We start from the raw sequence: 16,800 nt of genomic DNA on the forward strand, positions 1-16,800 counted from the left end.
TAGCAATGCAATATAACTTTTCGAACTTGTGATTTGTTATCAATCTATAGTGTAATGATTTACAAAGGAACGGTAATTTTATTTTTTCCAACATGTTCAAAAAATAAGCTCAAAATCCTCAATCATTTTTTAGAAACTACATCAACTATAGGGTTAACACCAATTTAATAGTTGCTCTGTTTTTTTTGGTTATCAAGGACTAATCGTCGCGGTACTGAGCTCCATTTAAGGGTTTGTCGCTGGCCACTTACTTAAGCGGACTAGTGAACTAACCACTAGACCAACCCAACTTGGTTATCTTATTCTATTTCTAATTTGTTATAAAATGTCACTTTTGTTGATTATTGGGCCGTACAACTAACTCAGAACGGCGCCGGCAGAACAGAGAAGAGGTAGGCAAGTTGGAAGCAAAACGGTGGCGACAGAGGAGGAGAAGCAGCAGCACGCGGCAGAGGAAACACTGGTGGCTCCAACGACGTCCTCATCCTTCTCTTTAAATATATTAAATTATTTAATAATTTAATTATATTAAGTTATATATATATATATATTTATATATATATATATAAATATTAAATTGTTTAAAAATTTTAAATTTTACACGATCCTTATTCTCTTTACAAAAATGTATCCATGCTAAAATAATAATAAAAAATCGTTAGATAATCAATTATATTAGATATATAAAAAAATGAGTCATCAAAATCTGTCATTAGAGTAAAATATATATTAAAATTAATTAAATTATATATTTATTTATACATAGATAGATAATAATTAATTTTGGTATAAAAATAATATTTTTGTTAAACAATTTAAAACTTGTTTAGATAAATCATTAAACAAATTTTTATTTTTAAATAATTTTTATTTTTTAAAAAATAAAAATAATTTTATATTTATATATTTTATGTAAAATTAATTTTTTATTTGTCAATCATACTTGGTGTAATTATATAAAATTTTTTATTTATTATGTTTTAAATTTTTTTTTACCCCTTAATAACATCGAGCACACATTTAATACATTTAATTAGAAATTCTATAATGCATATAAACATTTGAATTTGAGTTTTTAATAAAATGAGATAGTAGATAAAGTGATAGATTAATTATTTTTAAACGACGAATAGATTTTTGATATTTTAATTTAAAAATAAATAAAAGAAGTTTTTCGTTATTTAAAATATGAAATATCTAAGTTTTTTTAGGGATTTATTTATTTTTATATATTTAAAAAAAATTTAAATATTTTATATTTTAGAAGATAATAGATATTTTTTATTTTAATTAATCTAATACTTATTTGTTTTTAAATTAAGAAATTAAAGATTTATTTATTTATTTTTATTTTTAATTTTTGTTTTGTTTCTTATCGTATTTTTTATTTGCTTAAATAAAAGAGTGAGTTGATCACTCGACCAACCCAAGTTAGATATTACTAAATCCTCACTTTTAAATTAACGGTAATTAATTCGTGATTTTATCAGATTACCTATTGCTTTACGTTACTTTTATTCATAGACATTGTATCTAATTATCTATTTATGTATGTATCATTTTCAAGTAGCCCCTTTTCCCACACCCTAAAATTTGGTTAAAAAAAAACTAACCCTACTCTCGTTACTCACTCAGTCACTCACACACACTCAGTCACTCACACAAACTCACTCACAGCTTTGTCACTCTCACCTCACGCCATTGTCACTCCTCGCCGTCGCCGTTTGCCTATGGTTCGCCACTTTGGCCTCTCGTTACCTCTGTTCGCCTGTGATCACAGGTAATGTGTTCATCAAACCCTCTATTGCTCCCACCAACGTTAGTTCCGTCTTTGATATAGATCAAACAACCACCGCTGTGCCAATTCCGAACAGGATGATCGTCGCTTCCGCCTCCTCTGCTTGGAGATATTCTCACTACCGGTGATCACTCTGAGTTCGGCATTCCTCCCTCTGCATAATTTCTTTCAGCTCGACGTGCCTTCCAACACAGCCGGTAAATTTTTTCATGAACTCTTACGGTTTGCGATGTTTTTTGAATTTTAATCAATCTATTTTTTGGTAATTTTTATTTAGGGTTTGCAATGTTCCCTAATTTTAATTTGAGTTACAGTTTTGTCCTAATTTTAAATTTATGATCAAAGTAATACTTAGTTTGTGTTGAGTCTTGTTTGAGTTGGTTACTTGGTTGAGTCATTGAATTGTGTTTTGAATTTTGTCAAACATTGGTAATGAATTTTGGTGACGAGTTGTATTCTGAGTTCTGGAACTTTTGATATTTTCAATTGTTCATTTCTTTGTGACTGTTTGTTGTCTTTTCTGTTCTTTAGTGAATTTCTGAACTCATATTTTTTAGGTTCATATATTCAGTGCGTGGTTCGGTTCTAGAGATAGTACATTCTGGAGAACTCAGCAATGCAAAATATATCACCGAGATTTTATAGTATATTTTCTGTAGTTTCTTTAAATTTATCTTCCCATCATTCGAACTTGCAAATACTTTTTTCTTCTTTATTATTATTATTATTGTTGTTGTTGTTGTTGTTGTTGTTGTTGTTAAGAACCCAAACTTTCCACTTTTGTGCCTTCTATTTTCATAGATATATAATGTGAGGATATTTGATATTCCTGTCTTACTTTTATTTCTTTCAAACTTTTTTTATTTATTTTGGGCTTAATTATTTGGGTATGGTAGTTTCTTCTGCAGTGCATTTGAATTATCTTAATCTTAATGATATATGTTGATTGTTAATAGGGTGCAATCCTTTGATCCATGTAGCCGATCCTATCTAAGTGGGATAAGGCTTTCTTGTTGTTATTGATTGAAACTTTCATATGCGTTAGTCATGCTCTTTTTCTTTTTCTCTCTTTTCCCCCCCTCCGTATGCATCTTTGTTTAATGTGATTGATTTAGTCTAGAATTTTGAATGTTAACTCAGTGGAGGCTATATTGCTTGGTTCCCAACAGTCAACACTACCTGGGGATGCTTGGCACAAACTTTTCTAATACAAACCTCTCTTGTTAGTTGTCACCCATATGGGAGGAGGAAATTTAAGTCTTCAAGATGAGAATAATAAACAAAGAAGTAAGGAATAATTTGATTCTCAATTTTGTTGTGATGTTCTTGTTATTTCTTATCAAAGATATACATTATGCTTTCTGTAGGATGTGAAAGCAAGAGTAACTTAAACTTTGTTGTTTTTGGTCGGCATAAACTCTTATATCCAATCTGCATTATTTAGTGATTATGTATCTTGGCGTTAGTGCATGTCTTTGCAAGCTAAAGTTTATAATTTTATATCACTGTCTATGAAAATCTTGCTAAAAGTCCCCCAACCCCTCTCTTTGTTGGCCGAATACAACATGAGCTATATATTAAATCTGTTTTTGACGGCAAAATCTTTTTTTATGATGAAAAGCTTATGTTTTCATGCAGGGAAACACAGAACTGGGTTTCGTTCTTGTTCTGTTTTCCCCCCTGCCGTTTTGAACCCGTTTTATTTATCTTTCTTTTGTGATTTTTTTTTGGTGTTCTTGGCTTCTTGCCAAAATGTTCTTTTTATGTCATATGAGACTCTGAATAGCAACAACATTGTATGATCAGTCTCCAACAATGGCGGTTGGTGTCGTGAAGTGTAATTACATCAGAAAACGCAAAAGAGCATCATTGAAGCAAAAACTTCTTCTTAATGAGAGAGTTGAGGTAATCATGATGAATTCCTTTTATCCCCAATAAAAACATAATCTTTTCTGTATTTGAGTACCTGATGTCATGATGTTCTCTATTGTCTGTTTTTCCTTTTTTCCCTCTTAATGGAATTGCACTTTTTTTTCGGTATATATGTTTCTGGTATTTTGTTATGTTAATTTCACACTTTTCTGTTTCTTTTTCTTTGTATTATGTGTTTAATGATTTTGTATCCTGTTTCTTAGTTTGATTACCATGAGGGTTTATCACAGAACGTTTTACTTATACCTTGGATTTGTTTGTTTGGTTTCAATGTAACTGAATATATCCATTCTGCATTCTGTTGAAATCTTAGTCATTCGTGCAAGTACAAAATTTTGGCACTGTTCATGGTTGACTCACCTTATTGGAGTCAAGTCATCACATTCATTCCCTTATTATCACTTATTCATTTTCGTTTAAAAAAATTATTTTGTGGTGAAAAATTTTGAAAATTTGGCTTCTGAAATTCTGTCCAAAATATTCAAAATTTTAATTAATTAATCATTCTAATTTCTTTTGATTTTATTATCTTTTTCAGGTAAGGAGTGTGGAAGATGGGTTTATGGGGTCATGGCACCCAGGTACAGTTATACATTGTGGCAAACAAAAGCGTCATGTGAGGTATGACAATGTATTGGAAGATGATGGATCAAGCCATGTTGTTGATGTGGTTGCTGTTTCACCTGTTGTGGATGGTGTTAGTGTTTCAGATTCTAATGTTGAGCGTGGCTACATTAGGCCAATGCCTCCGATGTTTGAATTTGGTGGATGGGACCTCCCATTTGGACTTTGTGTCGACGTAAGTTACCAAGAAGCATGGTGGGAAGGTGTTATTTTTGATCACTGCAATGGAATGGATGAGAGGAGGGTGTTCTTCCCTGATTTGGGTGATGAGATGAAAATTGGGATCCATCATTTGAGGATGACTCATGATTGGGATGAATTTGCCGACGATTGGAAGCCAAGGGGGAACTGGGTTTTTCTTGAATTGGTAGAGGAGTGTGAGAGGTTGTCCTATGTTGCTGTCTCAGTGAAGCAGATTTGGTATGATGTGAGGGTTAGGAAGGAGTTTGAGAGCCTTATTAGGGATTGGACTTGTGATGAGAAGGAATTGTGGAGAGATCTTGTTATGGAGGTAGCTGGTGACTACTATGCTCTCACATTGCAAGACATTTTGCCAGCATTAAAAATTGATTTCTTGGAAGAAACTCCAAGAACCGAGTTAGTTGAGCCTACTGCTATTGCTGATAGTGATGATGTTCCCACTAATGCATTTGGTTCTTGCACAGGAATAACTGATGTCTCTGAGGAGAAAGGTGACTCCGCGAATCTAATGGATTGTGATCAAAACTCTGGTAGCATCGATCATATTCAAGAGGAAAACAATATAGATACTTTGATTGCTGGGGCCTTTGACGAGCAAAATATGTCAGAGTTAAATGTGAATGTACCTGAGGAGGAAGATGTGAGGTCAAGAGAACCGATATCTCCAATTCAGCAAATATTTCCTGAAGATCAAAAGGAAACTTCCAGCCATAGACATGTTCGTTCACCTGTGCTTTGGAAACCTTTGGTGTTGTCAGAAGTTGAATTCTGTCCTGAGGTTATTAAGCAATACACACTTGGATGTGAGAGCAAGAGGGTTAGGGAACTCTTGAAGACAAAAGTGAGAAAACATCTTGCTTATATTGGATGGACAATTGAGGTGACTGAAGACAGGTATTTTGCTGGGCGATACAGATACAGATACAAGCCACCTGGTGAACAAGGCACAAAATTTTACACTTCAATTGCCAAAGCTTGTAGATATATTAAGCAAAATGAACCTCTGGTGTCCCAAAATGACCCGGGTAGGATGCATGATATGGTCGATAGTAGCATTCTACATCTTCTTTCTGATCAATCGCGTAGCAATCGGGTTGATGATGCTTATAATTCTACGGTGGCGTCTTCCTCTTCTGCGAAAGTTGTAGTTGAACCTGAATTTTGTCCGGAAGCTGTTGTGAAATATTACTTGCATGCATTAGAGAATCGCCATGCTGATAAAAGGAAATGGAACTTGAAAGCAAAACAACATCTGTTAGCAGAAGGATGGGTTTTTGACTATCCAACTGAGAAACGGAGGAGAACATTGTACAAGTCTCCGAAAAATCAGACTTTGGGAACACTTCAAGGTGCTTGTAGGCTATACATTAAAGAAAGTATTCCCAAATGGACAATTTCCAGCATGAGACCTATGCATCTCTCTGTTGGTAACGAAGAAAGTGTTCATAGTGATGATCTATTACGTTGTGTCTCACAATTGGTTCAAAGGGAACCTGAATTACACAATGGTTTGCCAGTGAGTACTTCAAAAGGGAATGGGAATGAAAACAATCCTCGCTCGAAGAATTCAAAGAATAGCTCCCGAAAGCGCCATAGGAATGGAGTACCTACACGGGTGCTAAGATCAAGCAAAAGGGTGCAGAAAGTGCTTGCCCCTGGATTCTTACACCAAAAACCTCAAAATATTTTGTCTTGGTTAATAGATAACAACATCTTTTCGGCAAAGTGTAAGGTCTATTTCAGGGAAAAACGTGGCAAGAATTCAATCAAGGCTGAGGGGCGCATAGGTCGTGATGGAATCAAGTGTTGCTGTTGTCAAGAGATATACAGTCTTTGTGGCTTTGCTAATCATGCTGGTTCCAATAGTAACCACAGACCTTCTGCTAGTATCTTCTTGAAAGACGGTCGCTCGCTACTGGATTGCCAGATTCAAGTAATGCATGAAAAAACGAAGGAGGAGAAAACGGAGAAACAATCAAATGATCTTTGTCGAGGGGAAAACGACAACATTTGTTCTGTGTGTCAATATGGGGGTGAACTTATCTTGTGTGATCAATGTCCTTCTGCATTTCATATGAGTTGTCTAGGTTTGAAGGTAAGTTACTGTTTTTCATTCTCAAGCATGCAAATATCTAGTGCTATCTTGTTGCTGTATTCCTTTCCCATCTTTTTTCTTGTGATTATTTAGTTCAGTACTTCTATACCAATAAGCTGGCTTCATTCTGCATGTATAGGTAATTCCTGGTGGTGACTGGTTTTGTCCATCATGTCGATGTGGAATTTGCAGCGAAATCAAGGGGGATAAGGGCAAACAATTTCTTAATTGCATTCAATGTGAACGTAAATGTGAGCTTATATGTTTATTTACTTCAATGTTCCACACATACATGTATGTCTTTTTTTTTACTTTGTTAGTGTGCAAACAACATAATTTTTTATCTTATTGTGTTTGTTATTCCTTTACAGATCATCTTGAGTGCTTGAGAAATGGAACAGTAGATAAATTAAGACGTATGGCAAAATGGTTCTGTGGAAACAAATGTGAACAGGTATATTTTATGCTCCCCCCTTCTCTTTTCTTCCCTTTATTAAGCAAAAAAATTAATTGTATTTTGCTTGAAGTATTGGTGGTTCTGCTTTGTCTATCTCCAAATTGATTGTTCTTTCTGTTTTCTTGTATTTATTATGATTCAACATTTCCAGGGAGCATTGCTTTACCATTTTATGTTGATACTAACAGTATTATCAAAAACAATTCCACATGAGATTTTATAGAGTTAATGCTTCCTTCTAATATGGGGATCAGATCTTATTTTCTTATGCACTAATTCAGGTCATGCCTGCTTTCATATATGGATCAATAGATCTAGCTAGTCAACAATGGATGCTTTTATAGATGATAGTCAAGTTAAAGACGCAAGTAATTTTTAATGTTAGATTATATTTTGCAAGATATTCTTTTCAGACATTGGTTTCACTATACATTTTCTTCTGTCTATTTTTTCACAGATATACACCAGCCTGCATAAACAATTAGGAAAACCAATTGCAGTGGATGCAGACAATCTAACTTGGACATTGATCAAGTCTGTTGACTCTGAGAATTGTGATGTTGGTTCTGCTAAAGACAAATACTTGGCAGAGAATTACAGCAAACTCAATATTGCACTTTCTGTGATGCATGAATGCTTTGAGCCCCTACAGAACCCTTCCTCTAGCAGAGATCTCATGGAAGATGTCATATTCAGCAGATGGTCAGAAAAAAAATCTTTTCCAATTCCTGTTCATCCTAATTTATTAGGATTCCTTGCACATGGATGTTTGTGTTGAATCAGAAAATCTGCTAATATGTGTAACCTTCCGTAAATCATAACAAAAGATGTAACTCCTTTTCGTAAATTTGATATATTATAAGCTTTTTCTCTTTTATATATAATTAGTGCAAAATATGCAGGTCTAGATTTACCATTCAGGATAAGTTCACTGTATTTTCATTAATACACTTATACATATATCCTAAATAACAATTATCCTGGGGTAACTTAAAAGTTCTAAAATGTTGAAAGTTTTTGGTCTTCCTGATTTCAGCAATCCTTATGTTCTATCTTATTGTGGAAAATTACAACTGTGGATGGCATAATGAATACGAGTTAATTCTTGAAGAGTTTTGAACTGCAAGTATTTGTGTAATGGTTGTCAGGGAATTGATATTAGCTAATCTTGGTAGGAGATTCCTAGTTATTACATTGTTTTTTTTTCCTTCATTTAGAATGAGTGGTTAACATGAATATTTTATTTCCTTGCATTCATCCCTTTTCGCACTGACAAATTTGTTCAGAAGTTAATGTATATATCTGTTTCTTAAGTTTTGCCACAATTTATTCATGTATTCTCTTGAAAAATGCCTGATGTATGCGCTTTGAAAATTTTCAGGTCTGAGCTTAATAGAACGAATTTCCAGGGTTTCTACACTGTACTTCTTGAAAGAAATGAAGAACTGATAAGCGTGGCAACTTTTAGGTGATCATAGGATGCGCTTTTTCTAATTTTCAAGTAATATAGGGTGTGTTTTTGTTGCATTTTTATAATCATTTTACCTTGCATTTTAATTGTTAGGGTGTATGGAGAGAAGGTCGCAGAAGTACCACTTGTAGGTACGAGATTTCAGTACCGTCGACTTGGAATGTGTCGCATTTTAATGAATGAACTTGAAAAGGTAACCTCATATATATGAATTTACTCTTTTCCTTATTTTCCATAAAGTATGCAAGCAAAACTATTACCAAGTTTGATCCAATTTTATTAATTTTCACATATACGGTATATTAGCTTGTCATCATTACAGATTCCACCCTGCTTCATTAGCATGAATAGGGTACATAAAGAGGAAGAATAACAATCTACAAGAAGTCACAACCATACAAAATTTTATTCTTTTCTATAATCAACTTCAACTTATCCTACCCTTTGTTTCCAAGATAAGTTTTTTTTCTCTTTCAATATTTCAGTTCATTTGTAATAGAAATTAATGTAAAACCACCAAGTCTGTCATAGATTGTGAGTTATGTAAAATAGAAAGAATTATTTGCATCTATTATCTGTATTATTAAAAGTCATTAACTCTATTTTTCTCAATTTTTTTCTATTATGATAATAATCATTTTATTTCAGATTCCATATTTTGGTCATCTTTTGCTTCTTTTTTTTTCCCCCCTCCAGTTTCTTACCTTAAGTTTTCTTCACTCAGATGCTCACACAGCTAGGGGTGGAGAGGCTAGTTTTGCCTGCTGTTCCTGGTGTGCTCGAGACATGGACGAAATCTTTTGGCTTTGACCAGATGACAGAATTCCAAAGATCAGAGTTTCTGGACTACACTTTCCTAGATTTTCAAGGAGCCATCATGTGCCAAAAGCTATTGGGAAAGGAGAGTCAATCTCCGGATTCAGTTATAACAAGAGGTTTGTAACTCGTCACGATATCTTGTTACTGTAAATGAGATGACTATGTACATTTCTCAACAACTGAATTATAACTTTGGTGATTCATATTACAGAGATCCTGCCAGCATCAGGCTCTGTTAAATGTAAAATTGATTTTGAAAAGTTCAGTTCTGGATCTGATGAAGTATACCAAGGAGAGGAAACTGATGAAAGTAGAATGACAGATGTACAAATGGTGGAGTACGTCTCGCTGTTGTCGACGATTAAACAAGAAAACAAATCTTAATAAAGGGGTTGTGAGAAGTTGTAGTGATAGAAGATTTGATGGGGATGGGTGGAATGGGGAAATAAATAAGTAGCATTTTGCAATTAGCATGCATGTTTTATAGAGTTGTAGCTGCACAATTCTTTTTGAGGTCTTCAACTGAAGTTCATCATGTGTTTTTGGGATTCTTTTTTAGGGGAGAAATAAATACATTTAGTTTTCACTTTTCATAACATGTTTACAAATTATTGAAAGTTTAGTTAGGCCTTGACACAGTTACTAGTTTATTGTTTGATTTTGTCATGAGATTTTGTATAGAAGTATGGCAAACTGAGCAAATATGCCGACTCTCTTAGCTGATATTGGAAAATGGTTGTAATTTTGAGGCATGAGTAATTTGGTATTAGAATCCAAAGATAATTGTGTTCATTTGCGTGACGACAATTTTGAGAATTTCACCTATAGCAAATGATTCTAAGACTGAGGAGAAATATGAAGCCTTGTGATTTTATCAGCACTGCTTTTAAAAAAATTATATCACTTTAGAAAAGGATTTATTTCTTTTATAAATTCATCCAAATAACCTCTATATATATTGAAATGCTTTTTATTTTTACTAAAAAAGTTATCCAAACATACTAAAAATGAATGAAAAAGAAATTGTTTTAAGAGTAATACCTCAAAATTAGTCTCTAAGAAATTTTTTGTTGGACATTTTAGCACTCAATAAATTTTAATTATCAAATTTGTCTCTCAAATTTTATTTTGATAGATAAAACATTAGATTGTTTGTCTATATAAATAGTGATATGAGAATTTTAAATATTATTAAAAATTGTTATATATTTTATTAAATAATGACATATACTAATTTGTGTATTCTTTTTATCAAAATTAGACGTAAGGATTAGTATATCTAATAAAAAAGGTTTAACAATTGATTTGGTGATTACAATTTATTTAAAATTAAATTATTCGATTAAAATTTTTTTGTGATTGACTAAATTGTCTTCAGAAAATATATTTTACTAATTCATTTATATGTGTAAACTCTGGTTTATAAATACAAATTACATATTTTTTGTGTACAAATTTCTATAAATATGAGTAGAAATAATTAGTGATAAAATACTGATTCAAAATGACAATATTTGTTGGTCGTACAACATTACTACATGGATATTATTCTTTGTTTCTGTTTCAGAAAAAGAAAAAAAAAAAAAAAATCTTTTTTTAACATATCAAAGGCACACTCCCGAAGTCCCGAACGGAAGACACACTTGTTTGCGTACTGCTTCTGCCTCAGTTCCTTCCTCTGCAACCACCTCTCCAGTCCTCTCTCTCTTTCTCTCTCACTCTGCTTCACGTCTCCCTGCCGCCAGCACCTCTCGTCCGCTGCCACCGTCGCCATCTTCCTGCAGGTAGGCCGTCGGATTATATAAAACATGATCTTTTTTAATTTGTTGTTTTTAATTGTCATAATTTCCTAAATGGTTTAGCTAGGGAATCAAGATGAATTTACAGGAAAGATGAATTTTGGCCCAAACAACAAAGAAAATTTGATTTCCTATCTTTTTTCACTCATCGAGTATAATAATGGTGTATATATGCTATGGTGATTCCTCTGCTATTATGCTTTGGTTGTTCCAAGTATCTGTACTGTACTGCATAGTAATGTCTATATAGTTTTTATGGTTTTGGCCTTAGTATGTGATTATAAAATGTGAATATGTGAACTTTGAATTCTTTTGATTCTTTATTTTATGGTTTTGGTGTAGGATTCAGACTACAAGGACAGTTTAAGTTCTACACTGGATACCAATATCTTGATAAATTATAATCATCCTAATTTTTTTAGGTATATCATGAAATGTCAAGGTTTCGGGGTTGAGTAAAATATAGGGCCCTGGTTCGCCTGGCCATGAACACCTCTAGCTCACACATACACACACAACTTTGTAATTTGCAATTTGATATAGAAAAGAAACAGATTTGGTTTAATTTTTAGGCTTTGCTGTAAGAAAGAAGGGAAGGAACAATTAATCATGGGTTGGGGTCACATTGGAAGAAATGGCAGTGACGAAGCTGGTCCTAGCAGCACCGTCCCCACAACCACCGAGCCACGGCGGTTCCCGCTGGCTGCTCAGCCGGAGATGATGCGTGCTGCTGAGAAGGACGAGCAGTATGCCTCTTTCGTCTATGAAGCCTGCCGCGACGCCTTCCGGCACCTCTTTGGTCCTCTCTCTCTCTCTCTATATATATATATATATCCAATTATTCTTTCTTGTATTCTTTAACTTTTATATATATAACTTGCAATTGTAATGAAGTTTTATTTAATATATCATATTATAGGTACAAGGGTTGCTGTTGCTTATCAAAACGAGGTTTGTTCGTTGCTATACTTCTGTAATGGTTTTGTGATTTTTGTTTTTTGAGAGAATTTGCTTATTAAAACTGCATAATGTAAGAAGTACTCTCACGTTCAAAGTGTGACAAAGAAATACACTTCAATTTGTTGAGTTCAATGCCATAGCTTTAATGCAGTGTGATGCTTTTGTGGAGGCTACTGAATTATTGGCCATTTCTATGTGGATTATTAAGGAGGAGTTTAATTCCTATGCATGCATGTAACTATTTTACACTGAAGATATTTGATGCAGAAGTTTATTGTGGCGACACTTGATTGGATGTCTGTTTTAAAAGTTCTTTTACATTGAAACTGCAGAGAAGCTGGACTCGATTGAGTTGTTCTTATCAGAGTGTGATTGTTTTGCAGACAAAACTCTTGGGACAAATGTTGTACTATGTTCTCACAACAGGATCAGGGCAGCAGACACTTGGGGAGGAGTACTGTGACATCACTCAGGTTTCACTATATTTCATCTTCATTCTTTATGCTCACTTTTATTTTTTTTTAAATTTGTCTTTTCCATTAAGAGTGTGGCTCTCTTACACACAGATCACAATAGTTTTATTTTAAAAAATCTATTTTGATGCAATGTCACTCTAATACTTTTTATATCATAATAATAAGCGATAGTCATATCATCGGAAAATAATTTAGCCTTTTAAGAATTACTTCAATTAAGTCGTATAGAATGGAAATATGATTTATTTTTAGTGTATATCACTTTAACAGTGTATTGAAGTCAAACGCTTTTTGTATTCTATTTTATTATTACAACATCTATATTTGGTTCAGATTGGAAGAGAATTTAGAATATCATCATGTGTTGGAGGACCATGACTTTAGGAATAGGCAGACACCTAGTTCGGAATTGGAAATGTCTTTGTGGTGCGCTTTTTTTTTGTTTTATTGGATTGGAAGTATTTTTTTTTTCTCCTAGTTGTTTGTTTGTTTTGGGGCTGAATTTTATAGCTGTTTTGGTGAACTTCCTCACTGTTCTGAATTTGGAGAGTTGTTTGTTTTTTCAGGTTGCTGGTCCTTATGGGCTGCCTCCTACCCCTGCAAGGCGTACTCTTTACATTGTATACCAGACAGCGATTCCTTATATTGCAGATCGTATTAGGTTGGTTATTGTCCGTTTCTCCTAATTTTGGATTAACCCATCGAGTTCTTTGATTATCAACCGTGAAAGAGCCATCTGTGTCTCAAGTTTTGTGATGACTTGACTGTTTATTTGACAGTTCACGAATTGCTTCCCGTGGCATTGCCCTCGCTGATTCAGAGTTTGCGGAGAGTTATGGTGATAGTGCTATCAGGAGCAGTAATTCACAGGATTCTGCGGCTAGTCCTTCAACATCAGGACAACATAGTACAACTCTTTCAAGATTGAAGCAAAAACTGAGTGGTTTTTGGTTGCATGTGGTTCAGCAATGGCCTGCGGTATATTTATCCTCAGACAATAATTTTTGTAAAACTGTTACAGTTATATGCTGTTCTACTATTTGTTCTCCCTTCAAAATTGCATGAGAAGTCAGAACTCACAATTTAAATTATATTTGGCTGATCCTTGTATGAAACCCTCATTATTCTCTTCTTTTGTTGGAGCTGTATGTTTGCATAATCTCACAAAGTTTGAACTGGCTTTGTCTAAAAGAATATTTTGCTTTTAATGAGTCAAGTTTTTATACCCTGCCACCAGATGCTCCCTTTTGTGCGTGAATTGATACAGCTGGTTCTTCGTGCTAATCTAATGCTGTTCTACTTTGAAGGTGATCCTTTGCTCAATAGGCTAATTGAGGTGATAAAGTTTCTAAAAGGAACTTCTCTACATTTATTCCATTTTCCCCTATTTTTTGCAGGCCTTTATTATCATATATCCAAGCGTGCTGCAGGCATTCGTTATGTCTTCATTGGAAAACCATCAAATCAAAGACCCAGGTATTGGTCTTTTGAAATTCCAAATTTTGAAAAATGTGTCGACAATAGGGGATTTGCTCTCAAAATTCTCCATATTATCTTTTCCTATCGTTTTAGCTTTTTATTTAGACTTTTTTTTCTTTTTTTGGCATTGATGGAAAGTGATGCAATGGAATTGTATAGGATGAAGTCCATTCCATCCATACTCCCCCCCACCCTTCTTCCTCACCCAAATAATTTTTAGCAGCAATGAGATTGGATACAATGGACTGAGGGCATATAATGTAAAATCTAATGTTCCTTTTATTTCCATTGAATTTCTATGCAATAGGATGAAAGTTCCATGTTGAACTTTAGACGGTGGAACAGAACATTATATTTTTTCATTCCCCTCCATATCATTCAATCAGTAATTCTTTGGTTAGGTGACCTCCTGAAATTGCTTTGTAAAAGGTGTTTATGCACATTATAATTATTATTGTTCTTCCTGATATGCTTTCTTGCAAAAAATAGATGTTGCCCAAGTTTATCTATTATTTCCGATCAATCATTGTAGTAAGCAAAGTATGTTTCTTCCATAGAGGATTTATTTTGAGCACCTGTCTTTTCTTTGATTGCACTTTGGTGCAGATACCAAATACTAGGAGTATTTCTGCTGATTCAACTTTGTGTAATAGCTGCGGAGCGGCTACGTCGAAGAAATTTATCTTCAATTGCTGGCTCAGTTCATCAGGCATCCTTTGCAACCCAACAGAGATCAGCAGGTCATAGTTTTTTCTTGATTAATTTTTTCCTTTGATTTTTCATTCTCTTTTTTTTTTTTTTTTCTTCTCTTAATTTTCTATTTCTACTGATGCTCTTATGCGTTACAACAATTTTTTGCTATTTCAATTTATTGCTATTTCTGTCCAAAAATTAAAAGAACTTTTGTTATTTGTTCTTATCATAACTTGACCCCCTTTATTGTATAATAGGACATGGTTTGCCTGTTCTGAATGAAGAAGGTAATCTGGCATCTCTAGATACTGACGAAGGAGGTTGGGTCTTTGATTCTTCATCTTCTGAGGTACAATTCTCACATCAAGTTATCCTATATATATTCCTTGTAATATACACTTCTAAAATATACAAAGGGAAAATAGGGTGTAAGGTAATAAAATGTGACCTTTCTTGGTACAATTAAGGTAAACGAAGAGAATAAAATGGGGAGCTATCTAGTGCAACCCTTGCAGCATCAACTAGCATTGATATTCCGAGCTGCTAGAAATATCGCTCCGCACCATGTAGTGAACATGTAGGTCCATGCCAGGTTTCATAATTAGTCAGCACAGAACTCTCTTAAAGAACATGCTTTGCATAATACTCCCAGTCGTTGCCATAGCAAACTCTGAATATGGTTAGTAACAAACCTCTATATAGATAGCATTGATACAGTTCACCATTAGCAAGTTTAATCACTTCCATGGAACAATCAACAGAGTGACGATTTTACATCCTGTCATCGAAAATAACTTTGAGCCAAATTTAATAGCAAAAGGAAATACCGGGAAACCACCTATATCTGAGCTCTATGCCAAGACCACATGGATATGCTTTTACTGGTTTTGTTCCTTAAAGAACTAGAACATGTACAATAAGATTAGCGTGGTTATAATGCAGTCAATGATGGTTTGTTGTCACTGGTGTAACTTTTGTGGATCCTATTTTGGTTTAATATTGTTAATAGGGAACTCACAGAAAGCCTATTTTCTATTAAGATATGATCTACCACAGTGAACTTAATAAGACACTGACCTTCTGAGATTTGGAAATAAAAAATTCTATATTACATAAAAATTCAGTTACCAAATCAGCCACGATGTATTTGTATATAAATGCATCTGTTGTTTCATACACTTTTAGTGTGTATTTTGTATTCTAATATGTATTTTATATAAGTGGCCGGTTTAGTGGCTAATTTTTGGCATATACGTAACATGATTAGAGTGAAATTCATCATGATTTCCCTCTATATCCATGTTACATTTACCTTCTAAATCAGCATCAATTGTATTTTGATGAATCCTCATCTGTTTTACAGTATGGAACTAGCAAATGCACTCTTTGCCTAAGTAATCGTCAACATCCAACAGCTACATCCTGTGGCCATGTATTTTGCTGGTATTGTGTCATCTTGCATTATTTTTTCTCTTCACATTCCCCCCATTTTCTTTCACTGAACCTCCTCTTGTGTTTTGATGTGATCTCATTCATGTAGGAACTGTATCACAGAATGGTGCAATGAAAAGCCAGAATGTCCTCTTTGCCGCACCCCAATAACACATTCAAGTCTAGTTTGTGTGTATCATTCAGACTTCTAGAGTATGCATTTCTTCAGCTGCAATCTCTTGTATAAAAGAGAGAGGATATATCATGAAAGGCAACATTTTGCTTGTCTTGAATCTTGCAAGGATTTTATTTATTTATTTATTTATAATGATGTCATTACAAGGGATACTTGGATGTTCCTAGAGTATGTTTATGTTTAATTAATTGACACATTTACAACCACTCAATTTATGTGGTTTTTGTATAACTACTAACATTAAAATAATAAAATGAAAATATATGGTGGTTTATGTTTGTAGAGAATTTATTACGTGTGGGAGTCATACAAATATTTCTGAGTTATCTCCTTACTAAGACTGCGTTTGGAAGAGAGACAAACCAAACA

At 33.8% G+C, this 16,800-nt stretch overlaps 2 protein-coding genes across 11 annotated transcripts; both read left to right on the forward strand.

The window, feature by feature from the left end:
- The first annotated feature begins 1,546 nt into the window (after positions 1-1,546).
- Positions 1,547-9,993, forward strand: LOC107623730 (uncharacterized). 6 transcript variants are annotated; one of them, XM_088485255.1, is made up of 12 exons: positions 1,626-1,780; positions 1,875-1,995; positions 2,939-3,085; positions 3,605-3,703; positions 4,269-6,650; positions 6,790-6,901; positions 7,022-7,104; positions 7,565-7,809; positions 8,489-8,575; positions 8,672-8,771; positions 9,303-9,513; positions 9,609-9,993. In XM_088485255.1, the coding sequence occupies exons 3-12, from the start codon at positions 3,065-3,067 to the stop codon at positions 9,779-9,781; spliced, it is 3,513 nt and encodes a 1,170-aa protein (XP_088341381.1). In that variant the 5' UTR covers positions 1,626-1,780; positions 1,875-1,995; positions 2,939-3,064; the 3' UTR covers positions 9,782-9,993. The 6 variants fall into 6 exon arrangements, 4 of the variants coding, with proteins under 4 accessions (XP_088341385.1, XP_088341381.1, XP_088341391.1 ...); XR_015881090.1 differs by having other exon boundaries at positions 1,630-1,780; positions 8,885-9,513; XR_015881089.1 differs by having other exon boundaries at positions 1,630-1,780; positions 8,901-9,513.
- A 942-nt stretch (positions 9,994-10,935) lies between these two features.
- PEX10 (peroxin 10) lies at positions 10,936-16,700 on the forward strand. 5 transcript variants are annotated; one of them, XM_021113397.2, is made up of 13 exons: positions 10,936-11,181; positions 11,539-11,618; positions 11,751-11,995; positions 12,116-12,147; positions 12,540-12,629; positions 13,199-13,293; positions 13,412-13,610; positions 13,870-13,939; positions 14,030-14,108; positions 14,718-14,851; positions 15,062-15,153; positions 16,168-16,247; positions 16,345-16,700. In XM_021113397.2, the coding sequence occupies exons 1-13, from the start codon at positions 10,936-10,938 to the stop codon at positions 16,445-16,447; spliced, it is 1,545 nt and encodes a 514-aa protein (XP_020969056.2). In that variant the 3' UTR covers positions 16,448-16,700. The 5 variants fall into 5 exon arrangements, with proteins under 5 accessions (XP_020969056.2, XP_016181677.1, XP_016181680.1 ...); XM_016326192.3 differs by having other exon boundaries at positions 11,038-11,181; positions 11,769-11,995; XM_016326193.3 differs by having other exon boundaries at positions 11,056-11,181; positions 11,546-11,618; positions 11,769-11,995.
- Positions 16,701-16,800: the final 100 nt, after the last annotated feature.

This window comes from Arachis ipaensis, chromosome B10 (assembly GCF_059453495.1).
Source record: "Arachis ipaensis isolate K30076 ecotype BB chromosome B10, ASM5945349v1, whole genome shotgun sequence".
Taxonomy (NCBI): domain Eukaryota; kingdom Viridiplantae; phylum Streptophyta; class Magnoliopsida; order Fabales; family Fabaceae; genus Arachis; species Arachis ipaensis.

What these genes read in the sequence shown, in the direction of transcription:
- LOC107623730 (XM_088485259.1), top strand. Translation starts at nt 3,065, where the DNA reads ATGAGAATAATAAACAAAGAA. An exon ending in GATGTCATATTCAGCAGATG is followed by an intron (nt 7,810 to 8,488) that starts GTCAGAAAAAAA and finishes GAAAATTTTCAG; the next exon opens with GTCTGAGCTTAATAGAACGA. An exon ending in TAATGAATGAACTTGAAAAG is followed by an intron (nt 8,772 to 9,302) that starts GTAACCTCATAT and finishes TTCTTCACTCAG; the next exon opens with ATGCTCACACAGCTAGGGGT.
- PEX10 (XM_021113397.2), top strand. Translation starts at nt 10,936, where the DNA reads ATGGATATTATTCTTTGTTTCTGTTTCAGAAAAAGAAAAAAAAAAAAA. An exon ending in CCGTCGCCATCTTCCTGCAG is followed by an intron (nt 11,182 to 11,538) that starts GTAGGCCGTCGG and finishes GTTTTGGTGTAG; the next exon opens with GATTCAGACTACAAGGACAG. An exon ending in AGTACTGTGACATCACTCAG is followed by an intron (nt 12,630 to 13,198) that starts GTTTCACTATAT and finishes TTGTTTTTTCAG; the next exon opens with GTTGCTGGTCCTTATGGGCT.